Source organism: Myripristis murdjan, chromosome 22 (genome assembly GCF_902150065.1).
Source record: "Myripristis murdjan chromosome 22, fMyrMur1.1, whole genome shotgun sequence".
Taxonomy (NCBI): domain Eukaryota; kingdom Metazoa; phylum Chordata; class Actinopteri; order Holocentriformes; family Holocentridae; genus Myripristis; species Myripristis murdjan.
The window spans coordinates 7,862,633-7,881,662 of NC_044001.1; the positions used below are offsets into that span (position 1 = coordinate 7,862,633).

The following is a 19,030-nucleotide window of genomic DNA, read 5'->3' on the forward strand; positions in this document are numbered from 1 at the left end:
CTCACAGGAGCCAAATGCGCATTCCAGTGTCCATCCACAGTATAAGACCAGTGAAACACTAAAATTCTGCTTTGCACTGTTTAGATTTGCAGCACTTAAATTTGAGTTGTTTTTTATTGGGGGTGATTGGTTCGATGCCTTGCTCAAGCACACAAATGGACACATGGGCTATTGCCGAGACAGAACCTGTGACCTTCCAGTTATGGCACGGTGTCTCTAACCAGACCACAGCCTTAGCAGTGACGATTCATTCAAAGCAGCAATCAATGGTGCCTGATCACTGTCACCTTGGACAGCAAGGCTTATATTTCTGGGAAACAGACTGATAAGGATCCTAGAGACACACTCAACCTGATAATTCTAAATGGTGGGAGGGTAAAAAGCAGGAATTGGTCACAAACTATGTGAAGTGAATGGGAATCTACTTGGAAAATCCATCATCCACTGTCACTATTTTAACCTTATGTGAATACTGATAATATAGTGTTCTAAGAGAATCCTGTTAATGGGCAGCCAGAAACTCTTGCCATTAAAACGACAAAATAGGAGCAGTGACCTTAAACTTAAGATTTTTACAGTAATCAATATGATCGACAGCTCTCCCCTCCAAGAGGTCTCAGAAAAGGACATGGTAATGTGATACGAGGATGCTTTGTATTATTGAACGCATGATGCACACTTCTGAGCGGTGACGGTATGTCAGCCAAGAAGAGCAGACCTCACAGCCTTGTGTTTATCTAACCTCTCGAATTCATATTTTGAGTACAGATCACAAAATAGAGTCCTCAGAAAGATATAGTGTGACAACGGGATGAACAGAGTGAAAAGCCTTTAGAACAGGAGGAGAAAGGACATCACATGCAGAGTGGAGACACTCCTGGTGAATGACAGAAGATGTCATGCAATGTCCCAGCATGCAAAGCAGAAGACGCACAGTGATGTCAGAGGTGAGAATGGTAAAGTGACGGTTAATGTATGGTGGTAAAAGTTCACGCCTGGTAACAAGCTCATACCAGACAACACAACCAGAGCCTCACAGAAACCCCATTCCGACTCCCTACTCCATGCACGGCATACCTGAGAGGAGATCCGATGAGGGAGGTGGGGGGCGTGGGGTTACTCCCCGCGTTGTGCCGCCGCCGCACCGCCTGCCGACGAAATGTGCTACGCTCTCGCCGAAATATGACAGTCTCCTCACTCCCTGGGGCTGTCATGGCGAGAGATATGATTGGCCAGTCAGCACGGCTGCGTTACGCTTCTCTGATGGATATACTGTATTTTCTCGTATCAGTTTCTTCGCAACTGATACAAGACCTGAGAGACTTGAGGCATGGCACATTTATCAACACTACCAAAGCCCAACAAATTCCCTCTTAATAGCTACCAATGTCAGCTTCAACCAATAGCTGCAACAACAGCTAGTTTTTAATGCTGCTGAATACAGCCATGTTGAATTTACTGTGTGGCCCAGCTTGCTTGTAGCCAGGTTGAAACAACTCAAGACAGCAGGGGTCAAATGAGAAACTTGGCTACCATCCTCTCCCAGCAAACCAAGTATCAAACACTCATCAAATCTGAATCTGTAAATCTAAATCTTGTGCTGCCAACACTGGAAGGCAAGTCCAGGCACAACACACCCCTAACATACCTCAAAAGGTGTAGCCTCTCAGGAGCCAAGAAACAATCAACACCAACACCCTAGAAAAAAAATATCCGCAATACATGGAAGCCAAAGACAGCTACCCAGTGAAAATACAAGATATTAGGCAGCAAGGAATGTGGGGGAAAAGGAATGTCTATTAGAATCAGTGGTGGATGACACTAATGAGAGAGCTGCTGTTTGTCTAACCTCAGCACAAAGCGTACACTGTCCCATCATGCTAATAGTGATCTACACAGGGAACACTGTGCTTGGGTAAGGATTGTCACTCCATGGAAATTCACCATGGTTACACTGAATGAGCAAGGCAGACAACATCTCTTATGCAGGCACATGCACAAGGGCAACAATGGAGCGATCTAGGCTACACTCAAACCAGTCTCAAATCTGTGTCATTATACTCCTGCTAATACGGCAGAATACAGTCTACAGCAGGGGCTTCCTATTAAAGTATGCCATCTATATCAAGGCAAGTAGTACATGAACCTCCACTCTGAAATCACACACCTATACGCATTACCTAGGCCTAGTTCAGTTATCACTAAACAATGCTAACCAGCAAAAATAACAAACAAACAGACATTAGCTTAATATTGTCTGTACTGTATCTGGAACAATATGAACATTGTAAACAGCTTTGCCTAATATCCACAAAACACAGTATAATATATATCAAATCAGTTGGAGTAATCAGTAATCAGTTATCCTAAATGCTGTTATAAATAAGAGGAAGTTAGCCACAATGTTAAAAATCCGATTTCTCCCAGTGCTTTTTAAAGTCCCTGTGTTGGCAAGATAAAATGTGGACTTGTCTTGTCATCAAACATGCTAGTGAACCAGACAGTGTATTTATGCTGGAGGCTTGTGTGTGGTACATACCCCGCAGGGAGCCAGCAGTGGCATCCTGAGGCTCAGTGAAGGCTGCCTGGTTGGGCAGACTGTTTCTGGAACGGGTCACCGACTCCAACTGGGAGGCCCGGCCCAACAGAGACGCTGCGTCCAGAACCTCCCCCTCTTTGGCTTCCAGGTCTGACTTGGAGGTGGTGAGGGGGCGAGGCCCTGCTGGGGTTCCGAGGCGGTTGGGGTCATTAAGGCAGGCAGCCGTACCACTGTCCAAACTCAATACTCTGGCGTGTGTTTTGGCACTGCCTGTGCTGGGAGTACGGCGGGAGGTGCGGCGCTTCCCTCCAGGCCGCCCCCCACCTTCGGATCCTGCTGAACCTTTCGCTGTGGAGGAGGAGGCAGCGTTGGCTGCAGTGTGCTTGGCTTTCAGGGCACGGTAGCGGCCCTCAGGTGAGTGGCAGGAGTGGGAGGTGGTGCTAGAGGAGCTGTCTGTGCTGAGATGGTGGGTGGAGTGAAGACTGGAGGCGCAGCTGAGTTCACTCTGGTCACTCGAGTCCTCCTCTCCACCCGCGGCAAACACAGCACTGCGAGGCTTGGCCATACCACGCAACGATACATAATCCCGGTGGCGGCTGGCATCAAAGCTACTCGCCCGTTTCTTACCAGTCCGCCGGCGTCCGCTGCGCCCTGCTGACGAGGAAGAAGTCCTCTGGACAAGGATTGCTGACTTTGGTCGCACGGCATCCTTCTCCTGCTCCTGCTCCACAGCAGCTATTCCAGTTGAACCATCAGCACTTGTCCTGGTGCTGGGCTCATCCTGGCAGCTGCAGGGCTCTGCTAGCTCTTGGGTTGCAGAAGACTTGGTGTCTGCAGGCTGTTTGGCAGTCAGCTCATTGGCATGAGGGTTCTTATTAGCCTCCCTTGAAGGCAGATTGCTGAGACCTCGAGAACCAACGCTGCCAAGGCTAGAAGTCCTGCCATCTGCAGGCACAGAAGCAGCATCTTCCTTGTCCCGTGCGCGCTCATCCCCTGAAAGCGAGAGCAGACTTTCCACATGTGTAGAGCTGGTCTGCTCACTGTGGAAGCTGCTGACAGTGCTGTTCGTGTCTCTGTCTGTGCCACTGCAGTAGCTCTCAGTGGAGCCACTACTGCGGGTGCTAAGGCTCCGCAGGCTGTCAGCACTGCGCTCCCCTCCCTGGGACTTCCCTCTTACACTAGATCCTTTCCCCCTTCCACCCACCTCCACCTGGTACAGACCTGAGCTACCTTCCCCTGCCTCCCGAGAGGCAGAGCGGGCTATTCTGCGAGGATCCTGGTGCCTGCTGCACTCTACTCCAGAGGTGGAGGCCACAGCCTGGTCCTGCTGGTACAGTTGCTCAGCCCCCTCTCTGTCATAGAACCCCGCCCTGTGAGGCCTTGCAGCCTCCAGCTCACACACAGGATCAAGGCCACCTCTCCTGGGTGGAGGGTAAAGACCAAAGTCTGGCAGAGAAGGATCAGGGAAAGCAGAACCTGCTGAGCTGGAGGTGCGAGGCAGGCCCCGAGAACGGAGTTCCTTCCTAAAGGTCTGAGATTGCATGGATGCTTGAGTGGTCATCTCGGTGTCACAGGAGGAGTGTGACTGGCTGAAGTGATGAGCAGCAGAGCTACAGAGGTCAGCAGGCTCCCTGGTCAGTTCGGAAGGACCCAGGGAGGTAGAGGGCTGCATGGAGGCGAAGGAGTCATTGGACACAAGGCAGTACATCTTTGGGTCTGATAACAAATCTAAATGGACAAAAAAAAAAAAAAAAAAAATCAGAAGAGGTGGTGAGAACAATTGCCATATCAGTTCATAACATGATGATGTAACAAGGTTTCCGTTGCCAAATGAAGAGAAAATATGTGTTTTTACCGTGATCGTGGCTGCAGCTCTCCACCAGAGTCAAACTGATGTCGTCTGAGGTCTTTCCCACATCTCCTGCATAGATAGAAAGAGAGCAATCAAGAGTCAACAATTTTAATCACATTTTAATACATTCATGGCCCCCTCTCCAGACATCCACACATAAATTGATTCAACAGAGTAAAATAAATGACATCCCTGTCCTCATCTCAGAAACACTACTTCAGAGAGGTGGTGTAAGCTACACGTGGTAATGGAATACCCTGAATGGTTTCCTAGATAACCTAATGGTTGTTCAAGCTAACATTTGAACAAAGTTGTAACTATTAAGCATTGTGTTCTCGGCAATAAATGCATCTTGGGTCTTGTTCAAAGTGGTCATGACTTCCTGGGAATGTGTGATGGACAGTCTGAGTGGATGAAAATCCTCACGGGGAGGAGCTTAAAAAGCTAAATCCCAGCAGAACGCTTGTCCCACTTCAGACCACTTCCCGTCATCAGAAACTACCAGCTAATTAGAATGGCGTCGGGCGGGCTCGCTGAATTATTCAGACAATGCAGCCGCCTCACTCTAACACTCAGCACAATGGACCCATAGTGAAACTGCAAGTTCATTTATTGTCTTCTTCTCAGTCATTCCAATAAAAAGCTCCTGGAGAATGGCTCCCATGCTGGGGCTAACAGTGTATTGCTTTTTTTCAAACTTAACAGTGCTTGACTATTTTTAAAGCTGCCTCATCTTTGTGTGCCTGGGGAGGTCTCAGTAACACTATAAGCACAAAAGCTTACCTTTGGCAGTTGTTGCTCCTCCATGGGTGGATGCAACCTAAAAATCACAAGGGAAAGATAAGTCAAACCATATATCTTTTGAAAATCTTTGCCTCTGTGCAACCGCTCAACAAGTTGTTATGGTTATCAAAAGCACTTTCCAGCGGTAAAAACTTCAAAAAGGACAAACTGACGCGATGTGTGTGATCATTATAGAAGAGAACGTCCGGAGAAAATACAACTTGTGTATTACAAACAGCCGTCGCCTCTTCACTGTCATCACAGAGATAACTTTTGGCTTCTCTTCCAAGTGGGTACACAGCAGCTGAGCAGAACATGCCGGCTGATTAGCGACTCAAGGACACACAGTACAAAGACGTAGAACACTGCACCCAGGGGGATTCAGAGGTTAAATATATCTCACAGGATAAAAGGGCTAAATAATGTTGAATATTAAAGATAGAGATATCTGCTGACAGTAAGCTATGTGAGTACCATGCCTAGTGAAAGCACCCTCTACACACAAACACCACCAAACACACACACACACCCACACATACATACACACACTCGCCTCCTTCCTCTCCTCCAGTCAAACGACATAAAACTTTGAACTAAGATCATGTGTAACACACTGAGATATTCAGATCACACTGATGGTGCATTTGTGCCTTTGTTGGGTTTCAGTAAGCACTGCACACATTACACTAAAGAGGAAAAAAGATATTTGGAACAATTTTAAAAAACAACAACCGGAAAAAAGAGAGAACTTGGGACCCAAAACTAGTTTATAGGAAGATTACATATGGTCCAAAAACATAGTGGTAGTCCTGATCCCATAGCGGCAAATTCCTGAAACCTTACTGAAACACAAGTAGTGATACAGTAAACAGAACAATGCTCTGGAAATATCGGTGGTTTAAGATAGGTCAGATGAAAAGCTGCAGGCTAACAGGTTATAAAAACGTTTCTTCATAACTTAAATTAAAGAAATCAGTCTGGGCAATCGCATGTGGATACTGAGAGGAAAGTCTGAGATTATATCACTAACATTGGACTCAATTAGTGGTTTCCACTGAAAAACAGAGCAAGAAGAGCATGCATTGCATCAGAGCCAGACTTGCGTTAATTCACAAGGTACAGCTCACATTTTCCTTACTTCACTGGTGCTGACATTTTACAAGACTTTTACACAAACAGAAATACCAGGTGCAGGACAAAACATCTACAACTGGGTGCAGAGAAGATGCGTGGTATGATGGTGAAGTATATATAGACAGTGACTGTACAGTGAGAGTCTGTTGTCTACTGTCCTCTCCTTACCTGGTGGTTAGAGTCCATCCCAGTGTAGGAGTTCCTGGAACTGCAGTCCACTGGTGGAGTCTCTTCCCGAATGAAATCTGCCATCTCAATACCCCCTCCAGGATCCCTGTACACACACACACACACAAACACACACATACGTGTACACACACACACACACACACACACACACACACACACACACACAAATTACATTAACTGTCTTGAATGTGAATGGACAGCAGAGATAAATGTACCATTCACCATTCAGAACATTTGTACTGTCAGCCCTGTTATATGTCACTCCTCCTTCCATTCCTCCTTTGAAGACTATTGAGAGAAAAAAGCATCCATATAAACTTTCACTAGGCCTATATTTAGCTCGGACATGCTTGTTTAAACAGTTGGTATGTCGAAACAAACAACTTGCCAAGGATTGTCTATAAATCATTTCCATATGCCAAAAATATTTCACAACGGTCAAACCACAAAACAAACATCACGAGCAATAAACTGCAAAACACTGCGCACATGGGCAAAGGACAAGTGGAGGGAAAATGTAAAAAAAAAAAAAAAAAACACCTTAATCAATTTCAACACAGCTTGTCTGCTTTACTGTAAACTTAAAGAACCTGGAATGTAGCTCCAGATGTGTGGGCAAAGCTGCAACTGTGACTGCCCATGCGGTCGAGGGCTCTCATTCTTCTTGTTGCTTTTCCCTTCTCTCAGCATCCTGCTAAGCACTCTCTCAGGAATGTGAAAATGAGTCACTTCTTCAAGGCATGGGCAGTAAAATGCTAAAGGCTCACTGTCCTTCATTCCTCCTTAATGAGAAGTAGACCCTCATGTAATAAAAATAAAAAAGAAGACTGGAAGGGAGTGCCATATTTGGACATATTCACCTTTTGTATAAAGGTAAAGTTTCTATCTTGTACTGTTCTTGGGTTATTAGAATGTGTCCACACACAAATGCCACAATGATGAAGTAATGTCCTGCATACCGTTTACGTACCATGGTAGCATGATACAAAAAGTAGAAAAGAGTGCATATCCCCCAGCACTTTGTACAGGCAGCACTGGATTTAAAACAACACACAACAGCACAAGCCATATTGCTCCTGCATGTCTTTTAAGTGGACAACTGCTTTGTGTGTCTTAAATGAAGGGGAAATGCCAAAAAAAAAAGATTGTAAAAAAGTGACTTTCCTACATACTGTTGGCATTGTGGCATTGACTGACTCATCTGGAAGGCTTTGAGTTGAAATATTGATTCTCCCTGTAGCAGAGGTGTGTCTTTAAATGCATCACCACTAGAGTACAACCCTTTGACCTCAGTCCTGATAGATAACTCCAGATTAGATCACCTATATAATGACTTGACTCATGCGACAACCGGGCTCCATTGACTACTGCTAAGTGTTAAGATATGTGATTTTTTTTTTTTTTTTTACAAAAGACAATATATGCCTTGTCATCTAAGGCGCTTTGTCACTCAGTGTTGCATCACTCTCCTGGGGACTCCATCTTATGTATCCCACTTCAGATGTCCCAGCCACCATCAGGCCACACACATGACCTTACCCTGGGCCGTTGCTGTCCTCCCGGCGTGTGACACTGCCGTCGTTAGCCCCCTTGGTGTTGCCTCTGCTGCCCTCTGTCTCCTTGGCCCGGTGCTCGACCACCTCGCCCTCGTCCAGGGCATGGTGGAGGCGGTAGTTCACCGTCTTCAGCAGCAGAAACATGGCGGCGATCACACTACAGTAGATTCCCACAATCACCATGGTTGGCGGCAGGGCCTGATGTTAGACAGACATGTAGTGACGGAAGTTAAAAACACCATTTCTCCCTGGATTTAAGGCTGAAGTTTTAAAGCTGGGAATGACAAAGCAGGTGGGCAGTTCGGTGTCTGGCTGAAGGACAAACGGACATGACAAGTGGCTGCTGAAAAACCGAGTGCAGTGAAGATCAAACCTGTGACCTATCAGTCACCAGACAGTCCCTCTAACCACCAGGCTGTCAGAATGACCTTTTAGAAAAAACTGTGGTTTATCATACTTTTCCCAAACTAGGTAAAATGGAAAGATTAGGAACTAAGCATTCAATTCAAGCTAAGTAAAACACAGCAAATATAGTCAGCAAAAACACAGCTGAAGCAAAAGCACAATTTATTACCGCATATACTTGTAGCTTTCTTATTACCAGGCAACTGTATGTTTACCACAGGGTCTTTTGGGCTCCATTTCCGATCTCCCCTGTTGTCCTTGAGATACACACTGCATCTGTTAGCCATTATTACGAACACCAGCACCCCTCAAACCTGTGGCTCAGTATAAACCATCGAGCTGACCAATGTATTTATTTCCACTCCAGAAATAGAAAGGAAACCACAAACTGATACGGAGCATTTAGCCTCTCAATATAGATGGTAGTATGCATCTATTTCTTGACCCAAATACATTTATAGAGTTGAGCATTTGAAAAACAGTTCACTGAGCTATCAGTCAGTTCTGTGCGGCCCATCTCTATCAGCTTTACTGATGTGACGGTTTGAAACTATGCTCTCATAGTAATAACAGGCGCACAAACCATCCATAAATAGGCAGAAGTGGCCTACAACTATTCTGATGTGCAAAGTCCCTTCTTGAGAAATTGCAGGGAAAGTACATGCTATCAGTGCGCAAAGGTAAACACTGACACTGGCTTTAGAAAACAGGCCAAAATAGACCCCATGGTGAGAAATACACCAAGCAAAATCAGTACCGCCGCTCTCTTTCCTGGAAATGCAGACTGACAGGATAGCCAGGCATCCTAGTCAGCTGTTACAGATGCTACAAAAGATGCTTGTGAAAACTGGTGATACTGCAAATCACTCCTGACAGGGAGAAAACAACTAGATAAGAGAGAGGAGGAGGGGGGTGGGGGTTATCCACTGAACACTGAATACAGTCTAGCTGTGTATCATCGACTTCTAACATCCTGACTGCTCCTGAACACATCACTGTGGAAAAACATTGAATTTAAACAAAAGAGCCTTCTGGTCCAATCTAGTTGGTGGACAGTGATACACTTATTGAAGGGGGGGAAGGAAATCACCGATTATTTGTTTTTACGATTTCGCCGTCGAAATAACACGTATCTCTTGTTGTTTACCCCCGGTTTGGTGGTTTTGCGGTGTAGCTGGGTATATTCCTACATTTTCATCCGGTTTTATTTTGAATACGAACCGTTACGTGGTCTCCGCTCCAGATAATAGACTGAGACCGACCGTTGGTATCCTGTGGCAACTAACGGACACAGGCTTTACTCGGTTGCCTTTTCGTACCGTTGTCAGCGGTCCAAACCAAACCAAATATATTATCTATAGCTTTTAATTTTTTTTTTTTAAACTGAGACAGCACTTACCATGTAGAGTGTGAAGGGGAAACACAGGAGAAACAGCCAGATGTAGAGATGTAAAGCGTTGACAAATGTATTTTGGTGGGGGTCGTAATACCATCCGCCTGTGACTGAAGCCCAGACCCCCTGCCTCAGGATCTGCAGAGTTTGCGACCCCATGTTGTATCCCCCTTCCGAGTCCGAACCGAACCCGACTAATAAATAAACAGGGAGACACGGAGGCTAGTCGTCGTTCGGCATGACAGACGGTGCTCTGTTTTCAGACGCTGGCCTGAAAATCCCCGCTGCAGCCATCTTCTCTGCAGCTGAGCTAGCCAGCTGGGTCACTTGTTTTCAGTCCTCCACTGAGGAGACTCCTATCCCACCACGCCCTGCGAGAAACTTCTTCTTCGTGGCATCGCTACGGCAGATGCTGCTTGTTTTATTTATTTATTTTTTTCCCTTTCCCAGCTCCATCTCTTTCCATTCGCCCGTTCCTTTGTCTGTTTTTTTTTTTTCCTCCACTGGGTTCAAATATGAGTTTGGTGTGACGCTGCCTGGTTATGAGAAACATGAGTCAACCCGGTATGACAAACAGCACGAATGTGTTTAAGTTATTCTATGAAATTCGTAACTAGGCGATTGTAGCTCCCGGGATACAAAAACAGGTGAATGGCGCCCCCTTCTGGTGATCACAGTCTTCCTCTGCTTCTTTCACTAACACAATAATAATTAAAAAAAAAAAAAAAAATCTATGAAGAATCAGGGCCTTTTTGTAAGCTACATAAACCAGTGTTGTACTTTAATCAAACGACACACAAATGACCAAACCAGCTGCAGTCGCGTTTCAAACCAAATTTGCTGCAAAGAGTGTCAGGATGAGTAAAACCTGAAGCCCCCCCGGAGAAAATCAAGTCCCATGCAAGGCCAGGGCCAAAATAAGCAATAAAGTAAACATATTTTGCTCCGAGGCCAAAAAAATATGATGCAGAAGAGTCATAAGGATGAACAACGATGTAGATCTCTCTGCAAATCCACTCAACATCAAACCGATCAATGCATGAGGACTGATTAATTAGTGTGTACAATTCTTGGATGAGGTTTATTACATACAAAAAGGGAGGAGTTGCAAAACCAAGAGGTCAGAGTCAAAAAAAAAAAAAAAAAAAGAGCAGAGTAACTCAAGCTCTCCAGCCTTTATGTTTTTGATTACAAGTCATTGTCAAAATAACATCATGTACATTTTACACAGCATTTTATTCAGAAACTATTACGCTGGTCATAAACAAAAATCCTTAGCATAATTCATACAACATATTTATTTTAATATAAAAAGTGTTTCAAGAAAACAGTGGGAAGAGTTGTGTATTTTTCAGGAACTTCTCAACATGTGCAGCGTGCTGACAAACCAATCTGAGGCCCGGAGCTGTTTCTCACAAACCAAATTAAATTAAAGAGTGGTTAAGTGGTGGGGAGGAAGGAGCGTCTGATGTTATGACACACGTCTTCATAAAGCAGATGGGGCATGAGACAATCCTCTGCAGTCATTGCAACACAAACATGCCGCTGATGTCAACAGTGAGCCGAAACCGATGCTGATGTCAGCTCATCATCCGTTTATCCTCATCCTCATCCTCAGCGTACACTGCAGGGATTCTTTACACCGAGATTTACACTGCCCGCTGACATCAAGCCGTTAACCCCTGTCCTGTGCACAGCTGCTTGAAACGTCCATGTTGCCAAATTTATCGAGTGCACAAGACTAAGGTTACAGTGTAAAAGTAGTCCTGGCACGGCGCTGACACAGGCGACGTGCCGCGTTCACTCTCAGCCTCTGGCAAAGCGATCAAAACAGCAAAGTGGCAGATGGTCTTGAGGTTTGGGAGAGAAATACAGAAAACAGAAATGCTCCCATTGTCAAACTGTCCGTCCAGGCAGAGTTGTAAGCCTGTCTCTGTGCGTCTGCCTGGAGCGCGGGACGTCCGGCTGTCACTGGAGCCGCGCTCGTTTCTCCGGCGGTGGTTTGCTTGGAGGAGCCGGGGCCGAGGACTTGGCGGCGGGCTCCCTCTCCTCCTGTTTCACTGCTTCTGTGGGAGGCTCGGGCTCCTTCTTCACCTCGACTGAAACACAAGTGAACACAGGTTTCGGGCACTAGCCTGGCAAAAATATTTTACTCCCATGTTCACGTAATCATCACTACACCCCATTTAAATTCTGACAGCAAAAGCAAATTCTTAATAGCATGGAGAGGAATAATAGCCAGAAAGGCTCAAGAGTAAAATTTCCATGATGGTAAACAAAATAAAAACACAGAACAACAGGAAGTTAGAGGGTTAAGGGCTGGAAAACACGGCATTCACTGTCCTATTCATGCTAGACAGGCAGTGATGGGCATAGATTTCACTTGATGATAAATTATTCTAATCTGCTTTTGATGTTTAAAAAACTTTGAGATCATACCTGGAATGGGCTTCTCGCCAGGCTTCGGCTGAAATTGCAGAAAGAACATAAATTACAACTAATAAACAAGTGAATCTAATCACACTGACAATGATTTAACTGATCTTATTTAAGGGAAATTACAATGAGTGGCTTTTTGAATCAGTGTAATGTGTACCTGGTAAAATGTTGGTGGAAACTTTGACCGCAGGTCCAAAAGAAGTGTGTCCACACGTTGCCTCTGAAATAGTGAACTAGGTTCCTCTTTCTTCTTGGACTTGGGCTTGGCTTTTTCTGCACAAAGACATTTGGTTAACCAACGACACAACATGAACTTACTATCATAATCTCGCACTGGCAGTGCTCACTGTCGGCTGCTTGCTGTTTAAGTTGGTCTTATTCTGCTGCTGCGCTCATTTTGCGTGGCAGCTGATAACGTAACGTAAATTCAGATGCATTGTCAAAAACAAACCTCTCTCCTCTTGATCTTTAAAGTGCCACCAGTAGCCCTTGGACGGGTGGTAGCGACAGTAGGACATGGCCTCGTCGAACGCAGACTGGATCCCATGGACGGCAGAAAGCTGAGGGAGACGGCAGGTTTCACGAAAGCACTCATCAATCAAAGACTCCTGGCTCTAAAAACTGTTCATGAAATGTTTTCTAAAGAATGAAGCTGTAAACTCTCACCACTCTGGAGCCAATGACTGTTCCCAGGTCTGGAGCCTGATACACTACTCCTGCTATGATGTAGTAGTCAGCCAAGGGAATCACTGAAGGATCAAAGAGGAGAATTAGAGCCTGGTTTAGGTTAGGTATAATGCTTTTTAAGACAGATTTTAACTAAATTTAAGACTTTTTTTTTTTTAAAAGACGAATAATCTTTCTCATATAAATCAGCATTTCAGGAGAGCGTAAAGGTAAGCCCTACATTTGTGATCGACAGTCATTATTAACTTGATGGTTCTCTGAAATGATCATATTATATGTTTTTATGTGTTGTAAGTATTGTGTTGTAATGAATCGACTCAATACTTTTCTTCACAGACTTCACAGGTAAGTATGAGATTTTTCAAGGATTTCTCTCTGCTGTTAACTAACAGCTATGTATGAAGTGAGTCGAGTTAATCTTCAAGAAGAAATACATAGAAATACATATAAAAATTAAATCAGATAAAATGCTTGATGTTGAAATCAAGATCTCACAAAGACAATTGTAAGACTAGTTCATGACTTTTAAGGCCTGATATCTGTAACATTGAATTTTAGACGTTTAAAGACTTTTGAAGAACCCATAAACACCCTGTTATTAATCAAACAAACTAAATATGGCAGTTTTATTTTTATGTACCTTATTTACTGGGGTGTTTTGTTACCAGTGACCACATGAATACAGGTAAATTATGGTTGAATAATTAAAAGAGGACACCTGGGTAAATTGTATTATTTTAACAGTTCAGGACTATTTAGAAGGCATTTTGTCCTATACAGTGTACAATAACAGGAAAAACAAAACGATAAGACAGGAGAACGGCAGCCTGTAACATCATAAGTGCAGGCCATGTGCTTTGGTACACCCCGCCAGCACTGTATAATACATTTTAATTCTCCATTAAGCAGTTAATCAGACACACAGCTGCTCACCTTGCGTAGCAGACTGTCTCTGCTGTTTCCTGATGATATAGAGAATTGGCTCCTGAGCATGAAGTAGGATGTATTCCACTCCAACCATCTGACTGGAAGAAAAGAGACAATATAAGTGTTTACAGCTCAAGAATATGTCACTAGTCAAGTCACTTTTACTTATATAGTGCATATAAAAACAACAGGTGTTGTCCAAAAGTCCTTTACAATCGTGGCAGAAGGGTTTATGATACAAATGTACAAGACTAGGAGAGTAATACAGAAAGGCCAAGGCTAAAATGGAAAAAGAAAAAAAAAGGTAAAATCAAGTATCGAAATAAGAATTTAAGAAGTTAAGTTCATGGATAAAACCAGAGAAAAAAAAAACAGAATAAAACCATCAGTAGATTAGAACTCAATGAGCGGACGTTAGAGATGAATTAATAATGGACTAAAAAAAAAAAAAAACATTGGGCAACCTCAGACTGAATAAAAACAAGAGAAAAAAGTTTCTTTTCAAATTGGATTTAAAGTGTAAAAAGTGGACAAGGACTTCATCTGGGATGGGAGGCTGTTCTAGAGCCTGGGAGCAGCGGCAGAAAAAAACAAAAACAGCCAGCTTTGGTTGTGAGGCGTGACTGAGGGACTGAGAAATTATGTGACTTTGCAATTAAACTGTAAAAAGATACTTACTGTGACCTTTAAGACAGTTAATACATCTGTGTGTGTCTGGTTTGTTTCTTTGTTTGTTTGTGGTGCAGCGTCCATATGCTGAGTAACCTCTTTTGAATTGCTAGTGCTTTGACTAAAATGTACCACTATATTGATCCTCACAGGAACATTTTCTTTTTGCTTGTCTCCCTCCTTGGGGAGGTCAAAGCTCAGTGACCTTGGAGCTGCCTGGCAGGAAGCCTTCCTCAAGGACCTAAAGGCTTCAAAATGAATTCCCCACCCTTTGCCCATCCCAATTCGCCTGTATTTCTGAGTAGCATGCTGAGTAACCTCTTTTGAATTGCTAGTGCTTTGACTAAAATGTACCACTATATTGATCCTCACAGGAACATTTTCTTTTTGCTTGTCTCCCTCCTTGGGGAGGTCAAAGCTCAGTGACCTTGGAGCTGCCTGGCAGGAAGCCTTCCTCAAGGACCTAAAGGCTTCAAAATGAATTCCCCACCCTTTGCCCATCCCAATTCGCCTGTATTTCTGAGTAGCATAAGTCTAACTAAATCTAAATCGTTCACATTGTAAACTCACTTCAGGTGCTCCAGAGTGAGCCGCTGCATCTTCACCACCTCGTTGTTGCAGGTTCGGTCGTAGAAGGGGTTGCTTCTTTCAGAAAAATAGTCCAGGACATTTCCAGGGTTCAGAATGGGCACCCAGCCGCTGTCGACCCAGGATATTCCCAGCGGGTTGTCTGGAAGAGGAGAGAGCAGCCCAAACAAATAATCATGATATTGGCTAATATACTGGGCTAGATGAAGATGAAACTCATACTGCGACAGTTTTAATATGTCCATTAGTTACCTGCGTGTTGCATTTGTTTTTAACTATTACTAATGACATTTAAGGTTATGTGTGGGTCAGGGGGAAGGAGAGAAAGCCACACATTCATAGGACGTGCAGCTTCCCATCTCCTTCCTGTGATAAGCGCCCAGTAGGCCGGTGCATCGCCAGTTCAGATGTGAAATTCTCTCCTCCTCTTCGATGTACGGGTCAGACATAAGGCTGTAAAAACACACTTCTAACCGTATTTGAGCCAAACGCTGGCCTGAGGTTCTTAAGATCTTTAATGGCTGTTCCAGAATATAAAAGTAAAGCAGTTCTGATGAGCAAAAACTGTAATGGTTGTTTAATTTAGATGTGTTTAAGTCCACTAACTTTGCTTCAAAAGCCTGGAGAAGAAGGCAACATTGTTTGTTAAATCAATATTCACTTTGATTTGTTATTAATATAAGGTATGCTTCTATCTGTGATTTAGGAGTTTTGCCCTCCTTGATAAAAGTCTGATGAATCTGAAAGTGACAGATGCTTTCGCTGTCTCTTTTTTCGTTTATTTCTGCTGTTTGATAATGTACAGGCTGCACTCTGCTCCTGGCCTGGGTGTTTATAATCTTGGTGTCTTGCACAACACAATAATAAAACATCATTCATTCATTCACTCAGAGAAAACTAGAGACCATGTGTCTTCTGCGTCGAAGGCTACTAGACTTTGAAATGAAGTGACTCATTATGGACAAATATATGGACAGTATGGGCAAAACTTCATACCTCGATGATTATGCCAAATATCTCAACAGCGATACGATACACCATATGACATTGAAAATCAAGCATTCTTCAAAAACAGCATAATAACACCAAATGGAGGTAAAAAAATTAATTTTACTTGACAAAGTATTTTATTGATCAGAGCAGACCAATCACCGTCTTAGGCTGCACTAAAATTTGAAAGAATAAAATCAAACATTTTGGTGCATCCTCTGCTCCGACACAATGCCTGAACAACATTTTAAGTGTAACAAAAGTGAAAACTGAGCCTTCATCAAAAAACACCAACTGGACGCAGAAATACAGAAACTTCAAAGTATTTTATTGATCAGATCTGACCAATCACTGTCTGAGGCTAACCCTAAGCCTAAATATGACATCATCCATGTCGTTGCCTTTGCATATATTAATATCACGCAGGTTCATATCTAGATAACGATATGATACCGATATATCGTCCACAAACGAGCTAACATTAGCTAGTTAGCTCACTAATGGGGTTTGAGTTCGAGCGAAAGGAAAATGTAAATTATTAAAAAGCTAGCCTGGCGTGCAATCCGCTGTTTAAAGTATGTGGAGCTTTATTAAAACCCAAACAAAGCGGATGCGTGAGCGTGAAGCCGCACAAAGACACGAGCGACGCTCCGCAGCTGCTGTCAGCTAGCTGCTAATGCTAACAACGACGTCAGGATCCTGCTGCCTGCGAGACAGACTCAGCTTTACTTTTTCACAACATACACCTTTTAAAAAATATTTTCATCGAGTCACAGAATATGATCACATAGAGAAAGGGTGTCGAAAAGAGGAGAAGAGAGAGATAAAATAAGCTAATGTTTCAGTACCTCTCAAATCCACCGACGCCATGTTGTAAACACCTCTGTCTCACAAAAATCACGTAGACGTCGAGTCGCATTTTGGTGACGTCTGTTGTCTGGTGACCGCCGTTATGTTTTTGACAGTATTTAAAATTAATCTGTCCATTTTTGTTTTCTTGTTTGTCATCATCATTATTATTATTATTATTATTATTATTATTATTATTATTATTATTATTATTATTATTGTTATTATTATTAGTAGTAGTAGTAGTAGTAGTAGTAGTAGTATATTTTAAATTTTATTTATTTATTTATTTTGATAGGCTATTTTCTTATTTATCTGTCTCACTTTCGTTCATTTAATACATGTTGCCTATGTATCATACAGGCTACTTATGCCTGTCTTTGCATTTTGAATGTATTTTGAAGAGCTGACTTTGAGAATTTCGCAATAAAGTTTATATTTATATATATATAGGCCTATGTTTTTTTAAACAAAGTGATAAAATAATAACGGAGGCGAGAGAATAAACTAGGCTTCATGGATAAATTTCATAAACTTTACAGAAAGACACATTTTATCTATTTATTTATTTATTTATTTATTACTCTGACGATTAAATCAAAGCGACACTAATGGGCTACTAAGAACACACACAAAGAGACTAACTTAAAAAAGAAAAAAATTGGATACACCATAAAATGACAGACTCATGATGTGTGTGCATGTGTGTTGGCTGACAGCTGGACGGGCAGAGCAGGTAGGATTGCAAACCAGCCCCGGTTTCCACTGAAACAACCAAACAAAACTCCAGCGGCTCTCCCGGGCGTTTTGCATGCAGTTTGTGTGTTTTCAGCTGCTTCTGCACCACAGAGCTCAACTTGCACAGACACACCCAGACAGCTGAGCTCAACATGCACACACACACACACACACACACACACACACACACACACACACACACACACACACACCCAGACAGCTGAGTTCACTCCGGGAGTGAGACAGGAGCGGAGGGACTGCCGCGCGCTCGATAAACACCCCTCGTGCGTCCGGGCAGAGGGCTGGCCCGTGACAGAGGGGCCGCAGGTTTTGGACAGACCCCGTCACCCCAGATAAACCCCTGCCTGAGTGACGTCACACCCTGTCATTGGGGCTCGTGCTCTGTCATTAAGTCGGTCCAAAGTGGCTGCGCACGAGGCGCACTATCTGGCCGCTCGGACAAGTGCCGACAGGCTGGATGATGTTCATCTGATTCATCTGAGTGAGGATGACTGCATTCCTCCAGTCTGAGATAAGAAAGAGAGAAAACACAAAAGAAAAGGGAGAAAGAGGAGGGGAGGGGGGCTGATGTTGTTTTTGACAGCACATTTAAAGCGACATGACTTCCACCTCCTGCCTTTCAGTGTTACCTCTCATCGGAAATATTGAAATCATGAGTTGAGGTCATTTGAATGAAACTGAATTTGCTCCAGTGCCAATGAAACTATATGTGGCGCTTATGACGCAGAGAGGAAGCACCTTTTAGTCGACATGAAGCCCTTATTGTGCTCATTGTGGTTAGGCTATATCACAATAATGTCTGGGTGACTATATTAGGCTAATTACAGCATCAAGTAGGCTAATGCCCAGTGCCCACTGTCCCCTCTTCTTCACGCTGCTGGAGCACAAATCATGGCTTTATACACCTTTATTTCTAAAATAAAACAAACTGCCCTCAAAAGGAATTATCTTACTGTCTTCAAAAAACACAAAATAAGAAAAGACAAAATAAGAAGCAAATAAACCAATATGCACATGATTGCAGCTATAGCTACCTAGGTCTACTGTTTTTTTTTTTTTTTTTTTTTTTTTTTTTTTTAACATTACCTCACAGTAATTTCTTACAAATTCATTTTAAACAAATTAAAAATGAAGCTACTGGCTCCCGTACTGCCCCATTTCCCATTTCAGTTCATGAATAAAATCTCCTCCAGGTTCGTAGTCTACATTAACAAAGAAAGCATTGCTATTCCCCGCGTCGACTGCTTTGAAATAAAATGTCCTATTTGCAT

At 43.4% G+C, this 19,030-nt stretch overlaps 2 protein-coding genes across 6 annotated transcripts in view; both read right to left on the reverse strand.

Annotated features, from left to right (window-relative positions):
- The window catches only part of pcnx1 (pecanex 1), a 33,052-nt gene extending 22,675 nt beyond the window's left edge, over nucleotides 1-10,377 (reverse strand). For 3 of the 5 annotated variants that reach the window (XM_030082128.1, XM_030082126.1, XM_030082125.1), the window contains exons 1-7: nucleotides 9,858-10,377; nucleotides 8,037-8,251; nucleotides 6,477-6,582; nucleotides 5,175-5,211; nucleotides 4,395-4,460; nucleotides 2,540-4,267; nucleotides 1,078-1,207 (exon numbers count right to left, since the gene is read on the reverse strand). In XM_030082128.1, the coding sequence (XP_029937988.1) occupies nucleotides 1,078-1,207; nucleotides 2,540-4,267; nucleotides 4,395-4,460; nucleotides 5,175-5,211; nucleotides 6,477-6,582; nucleotides 8,037-8,251; nucleotides 9,858-10,010 (2,435 nt within the window). In that variant the 5' untranslated portion in view covers nucleotides 10,011-10,377. The remainder of the gene's footprint in view (nucleotides 1-1,077; nucleotides 1,208-2,539; nucleotides 4,268-4,394; nucleotides 4,461-5,174; nucleotides 5,212-6,476; nucleotides 6,583-8,036; nucleotides 8,252-9,857) is intronic. The other 2 variants (XM_030082130.1, XM_030082129.1) reach the window with 1 other exon arrangement.
- A 634-nt stretch (nucleotides 10,378-11,011) lies between these two features.
- Nucleotides 11,012-17,101, reverse strand: med6 (mediator complex subunit 6). Its single transcript, XM_030044050.1, has 8 exons — nucleotides 17,000-17,101; nucleotides 15,144-15,303; nucleotides 13,911-14,002; nucleotides 12,957-13,039; nucleotides 12,742-12,850; nucleotides 12,448-12,563; nucleotides 12,291-12,318; nucleotides 11,012-11,950 (listed from the first exon to the last, which is right to left on the reverse strand). The coding sequence occupies exons 1-8, from the start codon at nucleotides 17,019-17,021 to the stop codon at nucleotides 11,820-11,822; spliced, it is 741 nt and encodes a 246-aa protein (XP_029899910.1). The 5' UTR covers nucleotides 17,022-17,101; the 3' UTR covers nucleotides 11,012-11,819.
- Nucleotides 17,102-19,030: the final 1,929 nt, after the last annotated feature.